The sequence below is a fragment of the Lissotriton vulgaris genome, chromosome 10 (genome assembly GCF_964263255.1).
Source record: "Lissotriton vulgaris chromosome 10, aLisVul1.2, whole genome shotgun sequence".
In the NCBI taxonomy this organism is placed as follows: domain Eukaryota; kingdom Metazoa; phylum Chordata; class Amphibia; order Caudata; family Salamandridae; genus Lissotriton; species Lissotriton vulgaris.
In genome coordinates this window covers 124,642,269-124,663,905 of record NC_141698.1, presented here as the reverse complement: position 1 = coordinate 124,663,905, position 21,637 = coordinate 124,642,269, and the positions used below count along the sequence as shown (strand labels likewise).

The following is a 21,637-nucleotide window of genomic DNA, read 5'->3' as shown; positions in this document are numbered from 1 at the left end:
TTTAGCTGACAGACCTGCTATATTCCAAGATACAAAATCAGTAGTGCTCCCTAATGTATCTACCTTGGGGCATGGGTCTGTGCTTGCTCTAGCGGTACCTTGGGATGCCTCAATTCTGGGAGCCCTTATAATACAGGGGGCAAGCTGATGTGTGTTTGATGTAACTTCTCCTGCCTGCTCTTCCCCCTGTAACTTAGAGTTCCACAGGGCCACACTCAGGGCGCTATCTTGGCCTGATTTCTTTCCCTGTAGTCAGTCCACTTCGCTAAGGTGTCTTCCCCACTGGAGTGGTGCGTATCTATTATGTAAAGGGAGTACCAACCCTCCCCCTCCACCATTGGCACTACCTGCTGGTCAAGTGTGTTTCCTCCACCTTGGGCTCCATGCCATGGTTCGTTCCTCGCCCCTGGCAGCCCCACTCTTGGCCTGCCCGGCTGACCAACCCTGGCCCTATATGCGTCAAATTGTTCAGAGTTAGGTGTAAAGACTGGTAGGATATAACAATAACTTAGGTTCTGAGCCTGGATCGAGGATCGTGAATGTGTCCAGGGGCCTCAACAAACGTGATCCACCACCCTGGAGTCATTAAAATTAATAATAACACAGTCTCCTGCTATGTTTTTTTTTCCTGGCTCCTACCCAACTGACTCTCCTAATAAGGACGATTTTACACTTTACATACTGGGGAAGTGGCCTTTTTTTATTTAGCCAGTGCGTTGTTTTATTTATTAGTTGGCCGTCGGTCTCAATTTTGCAATATTCTAGTTCAGGGACACCAGTCAGGACTACAACATAAGGTGTACAGGCAGAGGTAGGTCTAATAGGAGCATGAATTTGTTATCTCATTCTTATCTCTATCCCTTTCATGACTGCGGTTTACTCCCTGTGTGTCTAGGCAGACTGCATTGCCTCCACTCGCTATTCTTCCACTTGAGGTACCTGGACCTAACAGTTGGGTGACCTGGACCTGGCCCATGGTTGGTGTTACCATGATAATAGGGCAAGCAACTAGAACCCTTCCACCCTCCCTCACTGGCTCATTTACAAGGCCGCAATTTACTACTTTATTTTCAATGCCTCCCAAGGTGGTCATTATCAGTCCCTCCATTTTCTCAAGTCTATTTTCAATTCATTTAAGTCTTTCCATTAGCGTGTCCAAGACGATGAAATGAGGGCGCCTATTTTCTGCCAGTGCACTTGCTCCGACTCTGCTAGGCCAATTCCAATTGCATCTGTGCTGGGGGCAGTTTCTACATGCACAATTTCTTGTGAGACTTCAATAGTCGAAGTGTCTGTGTGTGGCTGCTCTCTCCGTTTGTTAAGATTAGGTTTGGAGGTCTTGGGTTTCTTTCCCTTTTGCTGTAAGCCTACACGTTTGCCTCCTCCTATTCTCTTGCCACCTCCCCCCTCTACAGAGTCCATGGGTTAGGGGACCTCCTTATGGACTTCTGCCACGCATATTACCATGTTCTTTGGTGTCTCCGGCAGTGTCCTTCCTGGCAATAACGGGGGGTTCAAGTGATCTCCTTCGTTGCAACTTAATATCTGGGTTTGAGTTAAACTTACAGTCTCCGGGTGGGCACACCTTTCGGTACCAGAATGGCAAAGTCTTTCAGGGGAACGCACGTTAATTATGCCCCCTAAAGAGGATTGTTTTAAAAATACCGGGTCCGTGGAAAGACGCCTTTCCGTGAAGGCGATCTTGTGTGCAAGTACCGAACTGGCCCTGGTTATAAACTGATCAAGGGTTCCCACAACGTAACCGATTCCCACTGCTTTCCTCCCTCTTCCCTCCTGCGCTGTCATGCTGAGTCAGTTTAATTAGCGCGTCCCCCATTCAAATCCAGCACCTTAGGGGGGAGCCCAGCCCTGCCTCTCCCTGTCTCGAACGGGCTCAAATGGGCCCTCCCTTGGCCCGGGCTGTGCCTGGCATGCGCCCGCGCGCGTCCCACGAAGCGGGGGCCGCGAGGAATTTAGTAGCGCTGTGGGCTGGGGGCGTGGCGGCACAGGTGTGCTAGAACCCGCTGCTCCTGGTCCTTGTAGTCCCGCAATAATGAAAGGGCGACCAAAACAACACAAATCCCTCCTGGTTGGTTGGTTGAAAGCTTTATTCGATATGCAAAGACATCTTACAAGCATAACAGACATTACAAAAACAACATTACAAAAAGTGCAAGTATGTCATACATTTTAAGAGGATAAAATTGTAGGGGACTCCCTAGAATAAATTAGCTAAAAAGAGATTAAACCGAAATAGACAATCTATTGCAAAGTATCAACCAGCAACGTTTTAAAAATTTGGAGACACCACAAACTATAAAAGGGGAGGTATCAGTCAATAGAATTCGGAGAGCCACCGAATGCATGCGTGTTCCCAAGCGTTTGAAGAGGGGTTTCAGCCAGTATCTCCTTGGGTGGATATAGTCTGTACACTCAAAAAGTACATGTGCCACCGTCTCGGGCCTGGCTGGGCAGCGTGCACAAAAGGGGGATAAATGAGCATGGGACTTCCACTTAGAAACAATTGCTCCAAGCGGGAGAGTGCCAACTCTAAACTTGAAGTAGAGGGCCCTATCCGCTGGCATAGTGATTAAGTCCATGTAGGGTTCGTATAATACCACATCCTTTATTCTGAGAAACACTGCAGTCAAATTACAGTGATGTGGATTTCCAATTAGTTGGCAAGAGACCCAGTCCCAATATAGTTTTTTGAGGACTGCCTTGGGAGGGGCAGATCTTGCGGTCCAACAATCTCCTAGGCCCAGTTCCCCCAAAAGGTTTTTTGTGTCCCTCAATTACTTGATTTTGTTCCAACCCCCCATGTTCATTACTTCTGATAAACCTTCAGCGTAGGATTTTAGTTCCGGGACCCTCCATATGCGGGACCATAGGAGCAATGGGCGAAGTCGGGCCTGGTCTTTGATACTTCTGCAACCCAAGTCCAATAGCAACGGAACTGTAGGGGTGCTCGAGGGGAGAGCTAGGAGGTCCTTCAGGAGCTTATTTTCGGCCTTGGATAGGGAATCCAAATTAGAGTGACCCCATAGCTCCGCGCCATAGAGGGCAGAAGTGACCCCCCTAGCCTTGTAGATCTCGATTACAAGCGCCACTGAAGATCTGGAGGATGCATGATATTCCTTTAGTAAGGCACCCCCTACCCTTTTGTGACAGAGAACTATCTTATCGATGTGGGAAGACCAACTCATTTTGTCGTTCAAACGTAGACCCAAATAATCAAATTCAGACACTTTCTCCAGTGGAACCGAGTTCAGAGTGGGAGGACGACCTAGTTTCCTTGGTGGGCGTAGTATCAAATATTTCGTTTTTTCTACGTTTATCACCAGCCCTCTGGTTACACAAAAGTCCTGAAAACGGGTCAACAACTTCTGAAGCCCCTGGGGGGTCTCCGAAATAAGGAGAGTGTCATCCGTGAACAACAATGTTGGGGTCCGCACACCCCCCAGGCAGGGTGCGTCCGCAGGTTCCTGTAGCAGATGCTCCACCACGCCATTTACATATAGGTAAAAGAGTGTGGGAGCTAACACGCAGCCCTGTCTAACACCCCTACAAACCGGGATCCTATCTGTTGTTTCGCCATTTCTCCCCCAATGAACCTGGGCAAAGTTGTTCATGTGAAGTTTGGTGAGGAGAAACAGGATATACGGGGGCAGGCCCAGACCGTGGCGAACCCTCCAGAGTTCCTCCCTGGGAACTAGGTCAAAGGCAGTCTTCAAGTCGATGAAAGCCAAATAGAGACTGCCCTTGCCAAGTTCCACCACCTTCCAGTAGAGGAGTGTTAACCTAAAGACCTGCTCAATTGTGCCTGTTCCTGAGCGAAAGCCTGCTTGGAAGTCCGATAGAACTTGGTTCTCATCCACCCATTGGAGGATTCTCCCCAGGATAACTTTTCTGGCTACTTTTTGTGTAGAGTCAATCAGGCTTATTGGCCTATAATTCCCTGGGATGTCTCTACTACCCTTTTTGTAAATGGGGACTACCACTGCCCCTCTCCACGACTCTGGGATCGGGCCACCCTCCAAGATGGCATTCAAGAGGGCCGAGATCATGAGACCCCAGTCAGATGGGTAGGCCCGCAGTAAATCCCCTGGGAGCCCATCCGGGCCAGCAGCTTTCAATGGGACCACGGTCTTAATGGCGTTCTCAACCTCCCGCGGTGTAAACAAACCAAGGGTGCTAGCCTCCATCGAAAAGGGAAATGCAGCTGGCTCATTTAGGGGCCCTTCTATCACTGAATATAAGGCCTCGAAATGGTGAAACCAGCTCTGGGATGGAATAGTACAGGTCCTCAGGGTATCATCAGGTCTACTACAGGAACCTATCAATTTCCAAAACCCCCTGGCGTCTTTACCTTTGCTAGCAGCCAGCAAATCATCCCAGAATTTCCCCTCCCATTCTTTCTTTGCTATCTGGATAGACTTGGAGTAGGCCTTCCTAGCCTCCCTTGTCCTGACTTGGGATTTTGCATTTACTGCCTCAACTAGGTTTTTTTTCGCCTTCCTACAATTATGGGTGTACCAGCCCCCTCTTTTATTAGCCCTTTCTTTCACCCCAGTATGCCCCTGGCGCACAGTGAACAGATTTGTCAGGCCCCCAGATAGCTCACAAAATACTTCACATACCTCCCCCAAGCCTCCGTCGACTGTGCCTAAGTTATGATGGGCTAGGGCCAGAAGTTGGGACACAGCCTCAAGTTTTCCGGCAGACAAGAGAAGTTTTGACCACTTCAGGCGCCTACCGCAAAGAGATACCTCCGACTCACCTAGGTCAACCGTGGGGCTAGGTACAGAACCCCCACTGCTAACAGACCACCAGGGGGCTAGAGTGAGGGACAGCAAGTTGTGGTCACTTTCAACTGAAGGTACCATTACCATATCCCTCACTGAGCTCCATAGATACACATCAAGCAAGATGTAATCGATTCTTGATGTGTGGTTGGGCCTATTATATGTATGGGCAACCCCTTATCCGAGTTAGTCCTTCCATTGAGAGCCCTCAGGCCATACTCTATGCTAAGGGCATTTAGCTGTAGTGCCACCTCTGTCCACTTTTTAATCGGGGGCAGCTCTAGGACTGGTATCCCCCTCCTACCATCCTCCTCATCCTAGTCTTGGGTAACATCCGAGCCTAAGGGCTCGAACGTACAGTTAACATCACCTGCAACCAAGGTACAGGCTTTGTATGGAGTTTCCCCTAATAAGTCCTCCAACAGTGCAATTGCGGGAGACTGCCTCCCCCCTTAGTGCCTCGGGCATAGACATTGAATATATTCAGAATGACACAACCCCTGGCGTCCTTCAATCTGATGTTAAGCAAGTCTGGGCTGTTAGTATTGGTTTCCACTACCCTACAATTTAGGGATGAGGCTACCCAGATTAGGAGACCCCCCGAAGGTCGTCCCCTGCCCAGATCTGGGCACACAGCTGGGATGGCATGAGCAGAGTACCCCACCCTGTGTACTGGCTCCCTACTCCATGTCTCCTGGAAAATGCATATGGAATGCTCTTCCACTAATGCATTCCAGTCGGGCAATGCCAGTTTTCTGGCTATTCCAGCAACGTTCCAGCTGAAGACCTTCAAGACTTGGTCCGTCACAGCTGGAGCGTATGGGGAAACTAACTCTTGGCATGGAGCTACCCTATCCGAGCATGGCAATGATCCCCTACAACCAATAGAGACCAGGTCCCCCGGAGGGTCCGAGGAAACCGGTGGTGTAGTTTGGGTTTTGTTAGGGGAGGGAGAAATAGATGCCATTGCAGTGCCATGTGGGGACTCGCCCAGTTCCTCCCTATCCAGTCCTCCCATTAACTCAAGTCAGTAGCTCCTAAGGCCACAATTTTGACCTGACCACCCGGTCTGGGGATAGAAAAGGGGCTCAAATGTACTACGTATTCCACCACTAGCATCCTTGCTCGTTTCCCCCATTATAGGCCTAAAAATAGCGTGGTTAGCAGCCCGCGGGTAAAAATAGGTCAGGTCCACTGCGCTAATTCCAGGGCCACCCCCCGCTTGGTTTTGGGTACAGATCGATCTGGCTACTCTGTTGTCCTGGCAGTTGATAATAACGCAGTCTCCCTCCAACTGCTTCTTGCCCTTTCCAACCCAACCCACCCTTCGGACACCAAGGATTAGTCCGTCTATGCCCGCAGGGCGGGGGCGTGTTGTCCAGTGGGTGTGGCGGTAACTCCTGGGTCAGCAGTAGCCCCTTAAGAGGGGGAAGAGCAAACCTCAGACGAAGCCTCACGATGTCTCCCACAGGTATGGTGTGCTAGAACCCGCTGCTCCTGGTCCTTGTAGTCCCGCAATAATGAAAGGGCGGCCAAAACAACACAAATCCCTCCTACGAGCGGCTCCCGCGAAGCGGGGGCCGCAAGGAGTTTAGTAGCACTGTGGGCGTGGTGGCATAGGTGTGCTAGAACCCCCTGCTACTGGTCCTTGTAGTCCCGCAATAATGAAAGGGCGGACAAAACAACACAAGTCCCCCTTACAAGCGGCGCCCGCGAAGCGGGGGCCGCAAGGAGTTTAGTAGCTCTGTGGGCTGGGGGCGTGGCGGAACAGGTGTGCTAGAACCCGCTGCTCCTGGTCCTTGTAGTCCCGCAATAATGAAAGGGTGGCCAAAACAACACGAGTTCCTCCTATGAGCAGCACCCGCGAAGCGGGCCGCGAGGAGTTTAGTAGCGCTGTGGGCTGGGGGCGTGGCAACACTGGTGTGCTAGAACCCGTTGCTCCTGGTCCTTGTAGTCCCACAATAATGAAAGGGCGGCCAAAACAACACGCGTCCCTCATACGAGCGGCACCCACGAAGCGGGGGCCGCAAGGAGTTTAGTAGCGCTGGAGGTGTGGAGGCAGAGGTGTGCTAGAACCCGCTGCTCCTGGTCCTTGTAGTCCCGCAATAATGAAAGGGCGGCCAAACAACACGAGTTGCTCCTATGAGCCGCCCCCGCAAAGCGGGGGCCACAAGGAGTTTAGTAGCACTGTGGGCTGGGGGCGTGGTGGCAGAGGTGTCCTAGAACCGGCTGCTCCTGGTCCTTGTGGTCCTGCAATAATGAAAGGGCAGCCAAAACAACATGAGTCCCTCCTACGAGCGGCACCTACTATCAATTGGTCCAAATCGGTGGTGTTACCCTAACGGGACCTCGGTCCTGCCCTGTCAGCGAGCTGTGAAGCGAAAATTGTGAAAATTGTGATGAGGGATTCATATATTTAGGTATTTATGTCACTTCCAGTCAGGAACCTTTTCATGAGCGTAATCTCCTTGCTCTGCTTGTCCGACTAAGGGGAGATGTGCAGCACTGACGTACCCTGCTGCTCTCCCTGTTGGGAAGAGCTGCATTATTTAAAATGAAGGCCCTGCCATGGTTCCTGTAGGCTCTGCAGAATACACCTTATGCGATTCCCGAAGCATACTTCAGATCACTATATGGGGAGGTCAGGAACCAGCTCTGGGATGGGAGGTCACCCCGTGTAGCAGCCCACAAACTTGCCAGAGGCTGGTACGATGGTGGTATTGCACTACGCAATATTCGTGCTTATTACTGGGCAGCCCAATTGGTGGTCATAAATAAATGGGCTCATTTCGCACAGGGTGATCCGTTGTGTCATATGGACAAATGGACGATGGGAGCCGGGGTGGGGTGGCTGGCGGGTACAACAATGCACTATATACTAACCCCAAAAAGCAGAAGCTCACGACGGGGCTGATGGCCAAAATAGTCACACTCAAGCTCAGAGTTAATAAACATCTTGGATGAGGAAACAAAGTGACGCTCGCCACACCCCTCTGGTTGGCAGAGCGCCTGGGAAAGCTGAGCCGCCATCACGGCTTCAACAAATGGGACACCATCAGCATCTAAAAGGTGAATGAACTACGGGCAACAGGGAAAATAATCCCATTTATGGATCTACAGAAAGAATATGAGTTATCTGAGAAGGAATTCTTCAGATACTCCCAAATACGACATGTCCTCAGGGGGTAGTCCCGGGGTGGAGGACATAGCAGAGGCATCACCACTGGAAGACAGGCTCCTATCCGAGCATATGCACTGCAGAGCCAAATCCCTGACCTATAAAACAATTATTAACAACCTACTTGACCCGGTCCTTCATCTACAAGAACACTGGCAGGCTGAAATCAGGAACCTGGAGGAAGAGGACTGGATGGAGATGCTTGTGTCGCCTCGTGAACTTACAATTTCATCAAGATTGTGATTCAACCAATTAAAAATACTCCATAGATCATACAATGCATGCACCTCGCTGGCCAAAATGGGCAAGTTGGTAGAAGCAGGGTGCAGAAGACTATGTGGGGGTATTGGCACTTTCTTCCATATTATCTGGGAGTGTCCGATGATCAAATTGTACTGGGAAGCAGTAGTCACATGCAGGAAAGAAACTAGTGGTGGGGTTATTTGAATGTCCCCTGATCTGTGCCTGTAGAATATATGGGAAGCAACTGACATGAATCGAGCTGAACAGCTCTGGACTACAATGGGCCTCATGATCGCAAAACGGAATATTGCTCAGAGGTGGGGAACAGCGGAATCACCAACCTTAGCTGAATAGGAGAGGGACATGGAGTTGTGTAGGATTGCAAAAGTGGAGGTCTATAAAAATGGAGGATGCCCCTGGATCTGGGACCCGGTTTGGGAGAAGTGGAATACGCATAGAGATAATATATGCAACCCCCCATGCCCTGGGTACTAATATAGGTAGAGCGGGCAACAGTATGGAGGTCCTGGATGAAGACATGTGAGCTGGTCTTAATGTCTTAGTTCACAAGGGGTCTTAGTAGCTGTAATCAATTGTCATGTTTTAATGGGGCCTGGCCAAGTACTGCTGCTGTGCTGTTTTATTTCGATGATCAATAAAAGATGTTAAAAAAAATAATAATCTTTCCCGCCCTAAAGCAGTTCTAAAACTGTTTTAATTCATTAAAATGTCTTAATTTCTTGGAAGTCTTAGAAGTACCTCTGAGCATAATAATTATGACTACCTGTCCTTATTTAAAGCGTTTTCCATATGGGTAACAAAAACATAATGCCTTCCAGGTCTGACAATAACATCAATTCACGCTGCAAATGTTATCATTCGAACGATGTGGGACTGTTCATCAACTCTAGTAATAAGATGTTAGGAATTACATGTGCATTTGATTTGAAAGCCTACAATAGACAGGTGTAATGTTGTTCCATGGTATTGCAGTTAGTGCATATGTTAGGGAAAGATAATAGGCATTATTTATTTTGGTAAGATTCATAAGATAGTAGCTGAAAGCCTAAAATAGAAAAGTGTAATGCTGTTTAGTGATATTCTGATAACAGTTAGTGCACTTGCTTGGAAAAGATAAATAAGGAATATTTTTTAGGATAAAAAAATATTGGCTGTAGCTGAATAAGGCTCCGCGAGGCCAGACACCAACGTCGGAAGGTCCTGCTGAACAGGTTTTGCTGCTGCAGAGAAGAACATAGCCAGGAGCTGCAGCAAAGTCATCTTCATCCGCAATGCACTCTTGGCAGATCAGCTTGCAGGTAGGCTTTGACCCCATGCTGGTTCCCAGCGCAAACAAATTGCAGAAACGTTTTTAAGACCCAGCTTTTAGAGCCACTGAAGGGTCCAGGACCTGAAGGGCAGCTCTTGGCGATCAGGTTCACTCTAGCAGAGGCTAATGGCACGGTCAATGAAGTTACAGTTGTTGGGCAGTTGCAAGGGAGGCCTCTGGAAACTTTGTATGTCCCTGTAGCTCAAACAGGAGGGCAGCCAATTAACCCTTGGTGGCACTGTAGAGAGCCTGGGTTCAGACAAGCAGGTCCAGTCTTTCTTTTTCAGAGAGCAGGGCAGTCCCTTTGGAAAAACAACTTTAAGAGTTTTTCACTGACAGCACATGTAACACATGGACCCGCCTGTCCTACTTTTTAAATACTGTGCACCCTGCCCTATGAATGGTTAGGGCCTACCAGAGCGGTGACATATATGTATTAAAAAGAAATTTTTAGCCTGGCAAAAGCTTTAATTTGCCAGGTCGAGATGGTGGGTTAAAAATGCACTACAGGCTGCAGTGACAAACCTGAGACAGGTGTTACTGTGCTACTGAACTGAGTGGCACAATGAGTGCTGCAGCCCACTGGTAACGTTTTAATTTACAGGTCCCGAGTACATGTAGTACTATTTACAAGGGACCTATAGGTAAATTAAATGTGCCAATTAGAGGTAGCCACATTTACCATGTTTTAAGGAGAGAGCACAAGCACTTTGACAGGGGTTAGCAGGAGAAAAGTGCACAGAGACCAAATGCCAACAAACATGGTTCAGTAATACAGGAGGAGGTAAAGGCAAAAAAACCTGGATGAATCCAACGCCTAGGATGTCATGTCTAACAAGCATCCTGAAAAGAATTGTAAAGAAGATTAAAGCAAAGATCTTTTTTATATTTGTTATCACGTGTATACAATTTTGCACACAAACTAGGTAAGAAACAAATTGCGCACATGTTACACTTATCCCTGCTTAAGTGCATTTCTGCTGCCTGTTATGGGCCTGGGGATAAACTAAACTGAGTCTCCAAACAGAAGAAAACGAATTTTATTGTCAACGCCTGTCTGTCCCACAGAGTTGCTCACATTAATCCAGTCATGAAGAGCTTTGAGCTCCTTATCGCTCAGATTGAATCTAAATTTCGCCCCTCCTGTTATGGAATTCTATCTATTATCATACCAACTAAAACAGATTGATAATTTGCAATCAGTAGAAGGCCATAATTCATTATGGCTATTACATGTCATGTCTCTTTCTTCCCAACTAGGTAGATCAGACATATTTGGTTTTCCAGAGCTCCCCACAAAGAGGGATAAGTTGTGGGCTAAGACCATTTTATATGAACATAGAACCCATGGCAGAGAACTTCTTGAGTTATTAAACCCATCTGTAAAGTCTTACATTATAATTAAGACCACTCTTAAGCATAGGGGCTGGACATAGAGGGTCTGGAGGGGAGAGGAGGGCCTGCTACAGCATCTAAAAAAAAAACCATGCTGAACTTCAGAACATGAATGAGCAATAAAACTGCCTTTAGATTGTGTTTGTCTTGTCACACTGCAGTCAGAGATAAAGGGTCTGTCTTCAGACAAATAGCTGCTTATTGGAAAACTGCCATTTACTTTTATTTTTTTAACTGCAAAGTGGGAGAATTTTGAAAAAGTGGCAGAGCTGACAATTTTACTGGGGTACAGAAAGCGAAAGGAATGGCTGTCATTTTGTTTCTAACCTACAACACGTAAATACCTATAAATGAACTGTACATATTTATAAATATATCAGTAATTAGGGAAGCACAAATTAAGCACATTTTTTGTAATTCTGAAGTGTGATGGAAACAAAGATTTTAATAAAATCAAAACAAATCAATTTCTGGTGGCCATTTCAACCTTACTGTAAATGGCAGGGCTCTACCACACCGATGCTCTAAAATGCACCACCAGCTACATACCGCACCCTCAACACTCTCATGCTGAATGGGTGTGGCACATTTGCTATATGTGCTTCTTGTGTGATGCTTGGATTCGTCATAATCCCTAAGACTTCAGCACCCTTACTCTGAAAACAGTTCCAGCACACTGCTCTTAAAATGGAAACTTATCTTCTTACTATTCATGACTCCTGGGACTGTCACCTGTTAACTCTGTTTAGAATGGGGCTCGCACCCTATTACTTATCTTTTCAGTTGAACTGTAGGTTACATGACAGCACCTCTGTCCTTGTGATAATGCTTTCTTACAATGCACAATGCACTTTCAGCCAGATTCATCAAAGACCCGTTTTGCGAATCTTTAATAGCGATTCATAAGGAATCGCTATTACAGACTCGCAAAACGGGATTCATGTAGGAATCGCAAAATAAGATGCGATTCCTACACATTCCTTATTTGCGATTAGCAAATTGCTAATCGCAAATAAGGAATAACTCCCCATTCATTCCTATGGGCCAAAAGGCACATAGGAATGAATGGGGAGTATTCCTTATTTGCGATTAGCAATTTGCTAATCGCAAATAAGATAGCGATTTCAAGGGTGCCAGGGGTGTCCAAAGGACACCCTGTAGCACCCCTTAAATGCAAATTTAAACAGGTGTTGCGCACACACATGTCCAGAGGACATGTGTGTGTGTGTAACATGCAAAAGAAAAAAATGCACTAAAGTGCTTTTTTCTCTTTTTTCGCAATTTACCACAAAGTCAGACTTCGTGGTAAATTGCGACCAAATATTGCGATTTCGCAATTTCTAATTGGTTGATGAATTGCATTTAAGGAATCTCTATTAGAGATTCCTTAAATCCAATTCCTCGCAAATATGCGATTTCGCTAATAGCGATTTCTGCATTTGGGATGATGAATCCCAAATGCAAAAATTGCACTCGCAAAGGGCCAGATTCTGAGAATCTGGCCCTTTGCGAACGCAATTTCGCTTGATGAATCGGGCTGTTTATGTTTTTTGTAAATTTCTTGTACACATTCTTAAAAATGCTAAATTTGTGCAATGTTGGGCCCCACTCCTTGATCTCTGGGCTCTTACATCACCTTTAATATGTTTTGCTGTTAGTCGTTATTAGTCTGCTGCTATCAGGATCTGGAAAATTATTGACATCTAAAATCAAGATATAATGAATATTTGATCTGTTTTCATCAATTTGATTTTATGTCTCTTGTTAACTGAATAATGATAAATAGATTTTTTGGTGGCAACATAAAGTGTGTTGCCATAGTCCAGCCGGCTGATGATAAGAGCCAGTACATAGGTCTTCCTGCAGTGTATGGGTAAAATCTTCCACAGCTGCTCTACAATACCAAAACAGGGTCCACAGACTGCATTGATTTGATCTTTCATGCAAAGAGTATCATCCAAAATGATGCCAAGATTTATTGCCACTCTCTTGGGTGTTGAAGGAGCGCCCAACTAATTAGGCCACCAATTGTCTGACCACATCTTAGTGGCCAATTCAAACAGAACCACTTCCGTGTTGGCCCCATTTAGTTGAAGACCATTCTGATTCCCCAGGCCCTGATTTCAGGCACTCACGTAATTTGATTGAACTGCATCATAGTAGGTTGTGATTACCAGTTGAGTATCATTGGCTTATGATAGTGTCTCAAAACCCTGATCAGCGATTGCTTTAGCCAACGGCACCATGTTAATTTGAAACCAGGTGGGGCAACGGGAAGTTCTCTGAGTTACTGCACACTCTGTACAATTGATCTCAGACCTGAATGGCAGCAAATAGAAGGCTTGAATCATCACAGCCCAAAAAGTCAGTGAACCATGCCAGTGCTCCTGAATGAATACCTATCTTCTGCAACTTCTTGATAAACACAGCACTAGGAGACCATATCAAATGCTGCCAAAAGCTCCAACCCAACAGGACTAGGGCAGCATAGCCTCCCCATCCAGGATAAACCTGATCATGTCAGTAAAGGTCAGAAAGGCAGTCATCATGCTGTGTTCTGCCCTGAAACTAGACTTTGAAGGATAAAATATACTGTTACCCTCCACATGCCTGGATAGTTGTTTGTTGAAAATTCTCTCCAGTATCTTAGCTAAGAAGAGAAGAACAGAAATGGAGCAGGAATTGGCAACATTTTATAGGTCTACTGGAGGTTTTTTAAAGTAAGGAACATAAATTCATGGGTTTCCACAGTTTGGGAAATGTTGTTGCATTATATTGCAAATAATTGTATATTCCATTGTTATGTTATATTTCAAAGAAAGGTTAAACATCTCTGTTAAGAAAGGACATAACAGTGAGGTGGATAAAGCACTCACACGCCAAGGGCATGGATTGTCAAGTGACCACGAATGGATGAGGGCTATAGTACTTCCCACTTCCACAATGATAATCTCATTAAATGAGTCTTGTCCACGGGTATTCCCTATCAACATCTGCCCAGGGTTACCCAAGGGAAGCTGAGGTTTCCTTATAGTTCAAAAGGCCTAATTAGTTTTAAAGCTCTTACCCTTAAAGTAAGAAGACTGTGTCTCGGAAAAATTCAGTAGAAGTGAGAATGGCTGTTGCACAAGCCTCTGTTTGTGTGAACTCTTTTTAGTTTTTAAAGAGATCCTTAGCGGATGAGGCGCTATTGTCAATCCTCTCAACTAGAAACGTTCTTCTTGCATCTCATAAATGTCTCTGGTAAGCCTTGAGTGAGCTTTTAAAATTGACTTTATCTAGCTGTAATTTAGAATGTCTCCAGCATCATTCTCATTTTTGACAACCCTGATTTACCTTTCTAAGTTGCTGTGAACCACTTATCTTGAGGATTCTTACATCTAGGAATGGCCAATTTGAGAGGAGCGAAGTCATCTAATGCTTCCTCAGTGGCGCTAAGGTACCCTGCTGTCACACTATTGATGTCATCCTAGTCATTAAACAGAGGTACCCTGAGTGATTCTCTAAGTGCAGCTTCATTCACCTTATCCCAGATACGCTTCTGAAAGTGAAGCTTGACAGGAGCCGGCCTCACCTTTGGGTACCAAAACTAATGGGATAGAGGTCTATCCAAGTTAAAGGAGTTGGCCGATCGATCTAAATAGCATTAAAGTTACTAAACATTAGATGCAGTGTATGGCCAGCCGAATGTATGGGGCCTGTCACTCTTCGGGTTAGCTCTGCCGCCTCCATTATATCATTCAGTTTTTGAGCATGACGGTCTTCAGGATCTTGAAGATGGACTTTAAAATTGCCTACCACTAAAAAGTTGTTAGAACCAGTAATATAGTAGAACAAACAATCCATTAAATTCAGACCAAAATCTCTTGAGGGGGTCAGGAGGCCTGTATACTAAAGCCCCTTTCCAACCATTGAACAGGGGAATGTCAAGTTTAAAAACGAGCATCTCAAATTACTATGATAGTTAAGTGCCTAATATTGTACAGCTCATTGAGTACTTCAATAAAATGTCCACACCACCACCTGCCTTCCCCTGGGGATCGTATTTGGCTACCTTCTAACACGAATGGATGGCTACATTATAATTAGCATCTGAGTGAAACCATGTGTCTGTAATGAAACGGAGATTAGGCCTTCAAGAAGAAACTTAGGGACTGATTTAGAGATAGGTGGACAGGTTACTCCATCACAAACATGACAGATATCCCGCCTGGTGCTGGGCTCTGCAGACCTCCATGTCTGGGAATGCTTTTCAATAAAGCAGTTTAAAAAAGAAATGCAGCTCGTTTTCCTGAAAGGAAAATTGACTGCATTTAAAAAGAAAAAAGAAAATGTTTTAGTTTCATTTTTTAAGTAACGGTAGTGGTCCCTGGGACCACTGCCTGACACTAAAAAATATTTAACCTCCATTTGCAAAGTACTTGGGGTCCTCTGGGACCTCTTCACATTTGCGACTGCTTTACCACGCTCTTGAAGAGGGCAGTTAATTGCGAGTGTTTTGCGACCTCAATTGCGGTTGCAAAACTTTTGTACATGGCTTGTGAGTCGCTATTAGGAAGGGAACGCCCCTTCCGAATAGAGAGTTGCAAAACACTGTTTTGCAAGTCGCAAATTATTTGCGACTCACAAAATAGTGTTAGTACATGGCCCAGAGGAAAATTGCATGCGCAAAGAGGTTTTCCGTCGTACATCTGGCCCATAATGTATTCTGAATACGGTGGACACGATATCTGTCTAAATCAGGCCCCAAGTCCCATTAGGCAACTGCATGTTTAGGCCGTTATCTGATGTTTGAATAAATGCATTTCTAATTAAGCCTTTCTGCTTGACTGTTGGACTTGCAGGACTTATCTGGTTTATTCTGCTTCCCTTCTGGTCCAATGCTATCATTGGCGTCCTTAATGCTCATTGGACCTGGACGAGTGTTGTGAGGTTCCATACGTATTAGACTGATAGCCTAGCAAGAAAAGCCACATAACCGTCAGGAGAAGAGGTCCAAAGGGTGATTAGGGAAATATTTGAACCATGAATTGTACTTGTTTTCAGACCTACAAAGAGAAACCAGAGTGTTGTCTGTGTAAATAATTCCTTCCACTCTGTCAGAGCGTAAAGATCCAGGGCCCTTATTTATGAGGCCTTGCGTCAGTTTTACGCTGCCGGTGCGTCACTTTTTGTGACGCACCAGCGGCGTACAAAATGCGCCTTGTTGCGCCATATTTAAAAAGTGACGTATCTAGGTAGATGCGTCACTTTTTAAACCCTGCGCCACATTATACCTGCGTCAGGTATAATGTATGCAGAGGGGGCGTTCCCCCGCAAAAAGCCTCGTAATAGTGACGCAGTGAAATCTATGAGATTTCACTGCGTCACTTTTAGGATGCTGTTGCGTCAAAATCTTGCGCCGCCCTCACAGCAGGCGTAAGACTGATGCAAGCCCTTTCACATGGGGCTTACCCCATGTGAAAGGACGCATTGCTGGAGTTGCGTCACTTTTGTGACACACTCCAGCAATGAGTCACTTTTGCGCTTACAGATGCGTCAGAAATACTGACGTATCTGTAAGTCCTTGCGACATGATGCGTCATACATTAAATATGATGCATCATTGGTGTCGCAAGGAGTGCGCAGTGAAAAGTGACGCATCGCTGTTTTCACGCAGCGATGCGTCACTTTTCATAAATGAGGCCCCAGGGGTCCTGATGGCTGGTGACATCCAGGTGCAGATGGGTGCAGTTTGGCTTGCATTTGGCAAACATTTGGGGTTTCATCAGCACACCCACTGCACGTGTCTGTTGTCCGCTTTGTTTTTAACAATATTGATGGTCAGCTACTTGACTGTAGTGGAGAACAGAAGGAAAGAACACCTTACAAATTGGCGTCCGTATACTAGACTGGGTTGGGAAGAAGGAAGATTATCCCCTCGACTGACCTAGCTAGTACTGATCAATCGTCCAAGGAAATGCTATCCCCAAAAAGGTAATTAGAAAAAAGGTAAGCACTCCCAAATACTGACACTGGAAAAAAATTGACTAACAGGGAAACTCTAACAAGTCATTTATTGCAGGGCATTCAACTTAACCACAGCCTGAAGGATCTTAATGAGGGAAATCTAGGAGGAGCGTTTCTCCCCCTTAAGGCTTGATTCACCTGTTGGAAATCCCTACGACTATCATTGCTAGCAGGAATGTCAATCTCCAAGATGAAGATGCTCCCTCACCTGTTGTATTTTTTTACCTACCTCCCGGTTATAATTCCCATCAACTGATTTAAACAAGTAGATGCCTTCCTCTGCAAACTAATCTAGGATGGCGGTTGCCACAGAGAGTTCCTAAGACGCCCACCGGATCAGGGTGGTCTCGGGCACAAGACTTCGAACTGTACTATTTAGCAGCACAACAGCAATGGATAGCCAGATGGCTTGACAAATTCCACTTTGGAGCCTTGGACCTGGTGAGCATTGCCCCTCAACAGGGTCTTCTCTTGGCCAGGTTGCTGCATTCGGATGTGGTTATCCTGCCCCCAAGCACCCTGTTACGGGTAGCGATGCATTGTTGGAGCCGTTGCCTGGTACAGATCCAGAGAGTCCTGCTTTGCCACTGGTGAGCCTCCCACATGGAAACCCTCTTACTTGTTTTACTGCTGTCCAACTTTCCTATTGGATGGAGGCTGAGATTTGGAAAGTGGGGCACTGCTTATTGATGGGTACTCTTATACCTTTATGGGAGCATTTGGAGAAATATGCATTGCCTAGGGGCCAGTTCCTGAATTATTAAGCTCTTGAGCTGACTTTTGCTGATCTGTGGCACAATGGATAGAATAAACCACCCATTTACTTTCTATTAGCTCAGTCAGACAATTGGTAACTTAGTTCTACCGATCACTGAATGACATAGGGAGAGACCACTGATGTATCTGAGGCCTAAGTGGGACGGAATCCTGGGCTTTTGGGAGGACTCCCTAGACCCAAGATGTGTAAAGTGGGTACTAGGTCTTTTGATCTAGCACCAACATTTTGCCAAACGTAGAATACCAATGGCTTGTTAATCGGAGAAGGAACCAGTATTTGACACTTGGATGACGGATGTCACAACTTTGGAGTCTTCGTAGGGAGGATCACGGGAAATCCGAAGGCTCCCCTGGCCGAGCGTGGACTAAGATCTTGGGGAACTGGGAACATCTGCGTGTTGACAGGGACACAGACCAAGGTGGTTTGATGGCCATGGGGAGGGAGCCCAGGGAGACAAATCGGACAGGGAGAACGAAGGGGAGATGGCTGATCGAGAGTCAGAGGGCTGATAACAGAGGAGTATTACAATACAAAACGGGCTACTTGTCCTATACATGACGTGCCACACAATACACAACCCACTGCCCCTCCCCACTCCCAGACTTGAGCACTTACCACTCGAATACCAAAAGGTGCATGCATGAGGCCACCACCAACTGGGCAGCATCCCCCTTGACCAGCAATGTCTGATCCAAGTATCTCCAAAACAAATTGCCTACCTAAACTAAAGTGGGTAACTACGGCACCCACGCAACGCATTCGCATGTATCTGCTTCATATCGAAAGGGGCTTAAACACGGATTCTTCCACCAATACCACAGAAATGCTCAGACTACCCAAGAAAGGAGGATGTGGGCAGAAACTGCTGTGTGGTCCAGCGTTTGTATGTACCCATTTTCCAAAGTCAGTTTCTCAAAGCTTTAGTGGGGCTTCTGAATTCTGAAACTGGAAGCTGCAGAATCTTATGGGGCAACATCACAGAACTATGTGATTTTATTGCTTTCTAAATTGTTTATTGCTGGTCTAGCCCTGAAGCACACACTTTGGAAAAGTTGCATAAATTCTATCAGATCAGAGATTCCAGTGCACTTCTGAGGTGGCCACCGAGTAAGGCAGTCTAGGTCTGCTGTGTGAGAAGCACCGCAGCCCTGGACAGCGCCCATTTCTAGTAGAAACTCAGTATCTTTTTATTAATTTCATTGAAGAAACAAACATTTTTTTTGATTGTTGTTTTTTTAGCAAACTCGCTTTCTGATGTAAGCTCTTTCCCGAAGCTGAAAGTCTGAAGAATTTAAGGGCAGGGCGCTTTCAAAATAATCTGACTGCAGCAGTATGAGGCAGGGAAGCTTTCACCGTACTTATCTGAGTCCCTATATCTATATTTTAATGTTTCTTTTGGTTCAGATCAGCCTGGTCTTTGTTTGCTGTTTTGGGTAGTATATGTCGCCTGAGTAGAGCTTTTTAAGGAAAGAATAACAAATATAGCCCCCAATTTACTAAAGTTTGTTAGTACAAGAGCGCTATATTCTGCTTTTGTCCATATCTGATTATGAAACGCAGAAAGTTGTAAAAACCTTTATTGAACACAAGATACATTTCCTTAAGGAAGGTATTGCATTTGCTTTAAGCGTACTGAACCTACGTATGAAGACGAGTTTGATTACATTTAAGGATGTTGTAATTGAACGACTGGCTGTAACCTTTTTTTTGCTTTTTAAATGATTGTAAGAATAACTTTATTTCTTTAATTTTGGACTGACGAGCTGCTCTTTATCTGTTTTTATACTTTCTGTAATTGTGAGGTTCTACCATATCGCCTTTTAATTTTTGGCACTGATATTTTAATTGAGTTGCATTCATATTGTATTACGATTATTTTTATATTTTGTCAATAGAATTGAACTGAACTATGATCGCTGTTCAACAAGGTAGCTGTTGTTCATTCACTAATGTTCAGATTTCCCTTTAAAAGGCCTGATTACATCAACTTCCTCTGCTCAAAAAGGAGACAAATTCTCAAATGCACTTTTGTTTCTGCTGCAAAATGCTGATCAGAACAAATATATTTTGCACTTAAAATACTATCAGGTACATGCATCAAACTCGGCATTTGCGATTCCTTAATTGCGATTTTTAAGGAATCGCAATTAAGGAATTGCAAATGCCTATGCATCAAGAAATCGCTAAATAAATTGCGATTTCATAGAATTCCTTAATTGCGATTAGCATTTTGCGAATCGCAATTAAGGAATCCCTTCCCATTCATTCCTATGGGCCTAGAGGCCCATAGGAATGAATGGGAAGACAATCTCAATTTGCGATTCGCAATTAGCTAATCGCAAATTGAGATTGCGATTTCAAGGGTGCAGGGGTGTCCAAAGGACACCCTGTTGCACCCCTGAAATCAAACAATGCACATATGTTGTGTACACACATGCCCTAAGGGCATGTGTGTGCACAACATGAAAGTTAAAAAAATGCAAAAAATTGCATTTTTGTAACATTTCGCAAAATTACCATGAGGTCCAACCTCATGGTAATTTTTTCTCTCTAATTGCGAATTCGCAATTTTTTTAAGTTTCATGCATTGCTTTTGAGGAATCGCAAATTTGCGATTCCTTAAAAGCAATCGCACTTGAAAAAATCGCTAAAATAGCGATTTATTCACTTTTAAGTTGATGCATCCCAAATAGTGATTTGGGAATCGCAAACGGCCGATTTTTGCGATTCGCACCGTTTGCGATTCCCAAATCGCTTGATGCATGTGCCTGTAGATCACACGATGTATACACTGTGATAAAAATAGAAGAAAAATTGCGAGCAATTGAAAAAAAAGTCATATTTTTCTTATTCTTTTAGACGTCTAATAAAGTTTTAGCAAATAAAAACTGATCAGTGTATAAACAAACCCGTTTACAAAAATGACGCAAACTGATTTTGGACTATGTATGCAGCATTGTAAGAAACAGTCATATTTTGCCCCAAAAAATACAGTACTATATTAAAGTTCCATTTCATTGAAGTATATTTGTTCCTTTCAAGTTTATGTAACATCAGGAAAAAAGTGTGAAATCTCCACTTCTAAAGAACTCTTTCAGAAGTTCAGCTGGCAATAAATACCACGTTTGGAAAAGAGGAAGCAAACATTGCCTCTGAGATAAAATCCCTCTGGGGCTAGGTGTTGTCTGGTGACGTAAACAGGAGAAAGGTGGCATTTCATGAAAGTGACGCAGTTCAGAGAGGGCACGTAATTGAATGATCCAAAGGGGCGGGAGATAAAACAGTGAGTTGTCGCACGCGAGCTGCTTCCACCCTCAGAGCAAGCCTTAGTCAGAGTCTCGCGCTCTGTTCTCACGTGACCCGTACTCATACACACACCTCCTCAGTTTCTCCTTTGGTAGTTTGCTTCCTGGTCGCACACGATCCTTAGGTGTTGCAGCTGTAATTTAGAGGGCAATGTACACACCTCAGAACATTGTGAGTGCTATTATTCTTTAGTATGTCAGAATACATAGTGCCTGGAATGATTTGCTGAATTTTTTTTTTATAGATTTGCATACATGCGATTTTAGAACATGAGAATGGGTGATTCTGAAATAAATTGGGGAAAGGTATTTTCCCCACTGATTTCTATTGCAGCAAGGGCAATTCTAGTGAGACGACTCAAATAAAACCATTTTTGTCTTAAAATAAATCGGGTGTCTTCCACCTGAATCGGGTCTATTGAGATGCAAGGATGTGTACGAATGACAGCATCACGACTCTGCTTTTTACCCTCTTTTGCCCAAATAATTGCAGCATTTAATTGTTGGAAATTCCTCTTTGATAATTAAAAATGTTTCTCCCGGATCCATCTTATGACGCAGAATTTTGCAGGTCTTTACATTCCAGGAACTCGT

At 45.1% G+C, this 21,637-nt stretch overlaps 1 protein-coding gene across 1 annotated transcript in view; it reads right to left on the bottom strand.

Moving 5' to 3' along the window:
* Nucleotides 1–20,990, bottom strand: part of LOC147684820 (cytochrome P450 3A21-like) — a 265,486-nt gene extending 244,496 nt beyond the window's left edge. Inside the window, exon 1 of the mRNA XM_086940695.1 lies at nucleotides 20,889–20,990. Coding sequence (XP_086796821.1) covers nucleotides 20,889–20,953 — 65 coding nt within the window. The 5' untranslated portion in view covers nucleotides 20,954–20,990. The remainder of the gene's footprint in view (nucleotides 1–20,888) is intronic.
* Nucleotides 20,991–21,637: the final 647 nt, after the last annotated feature.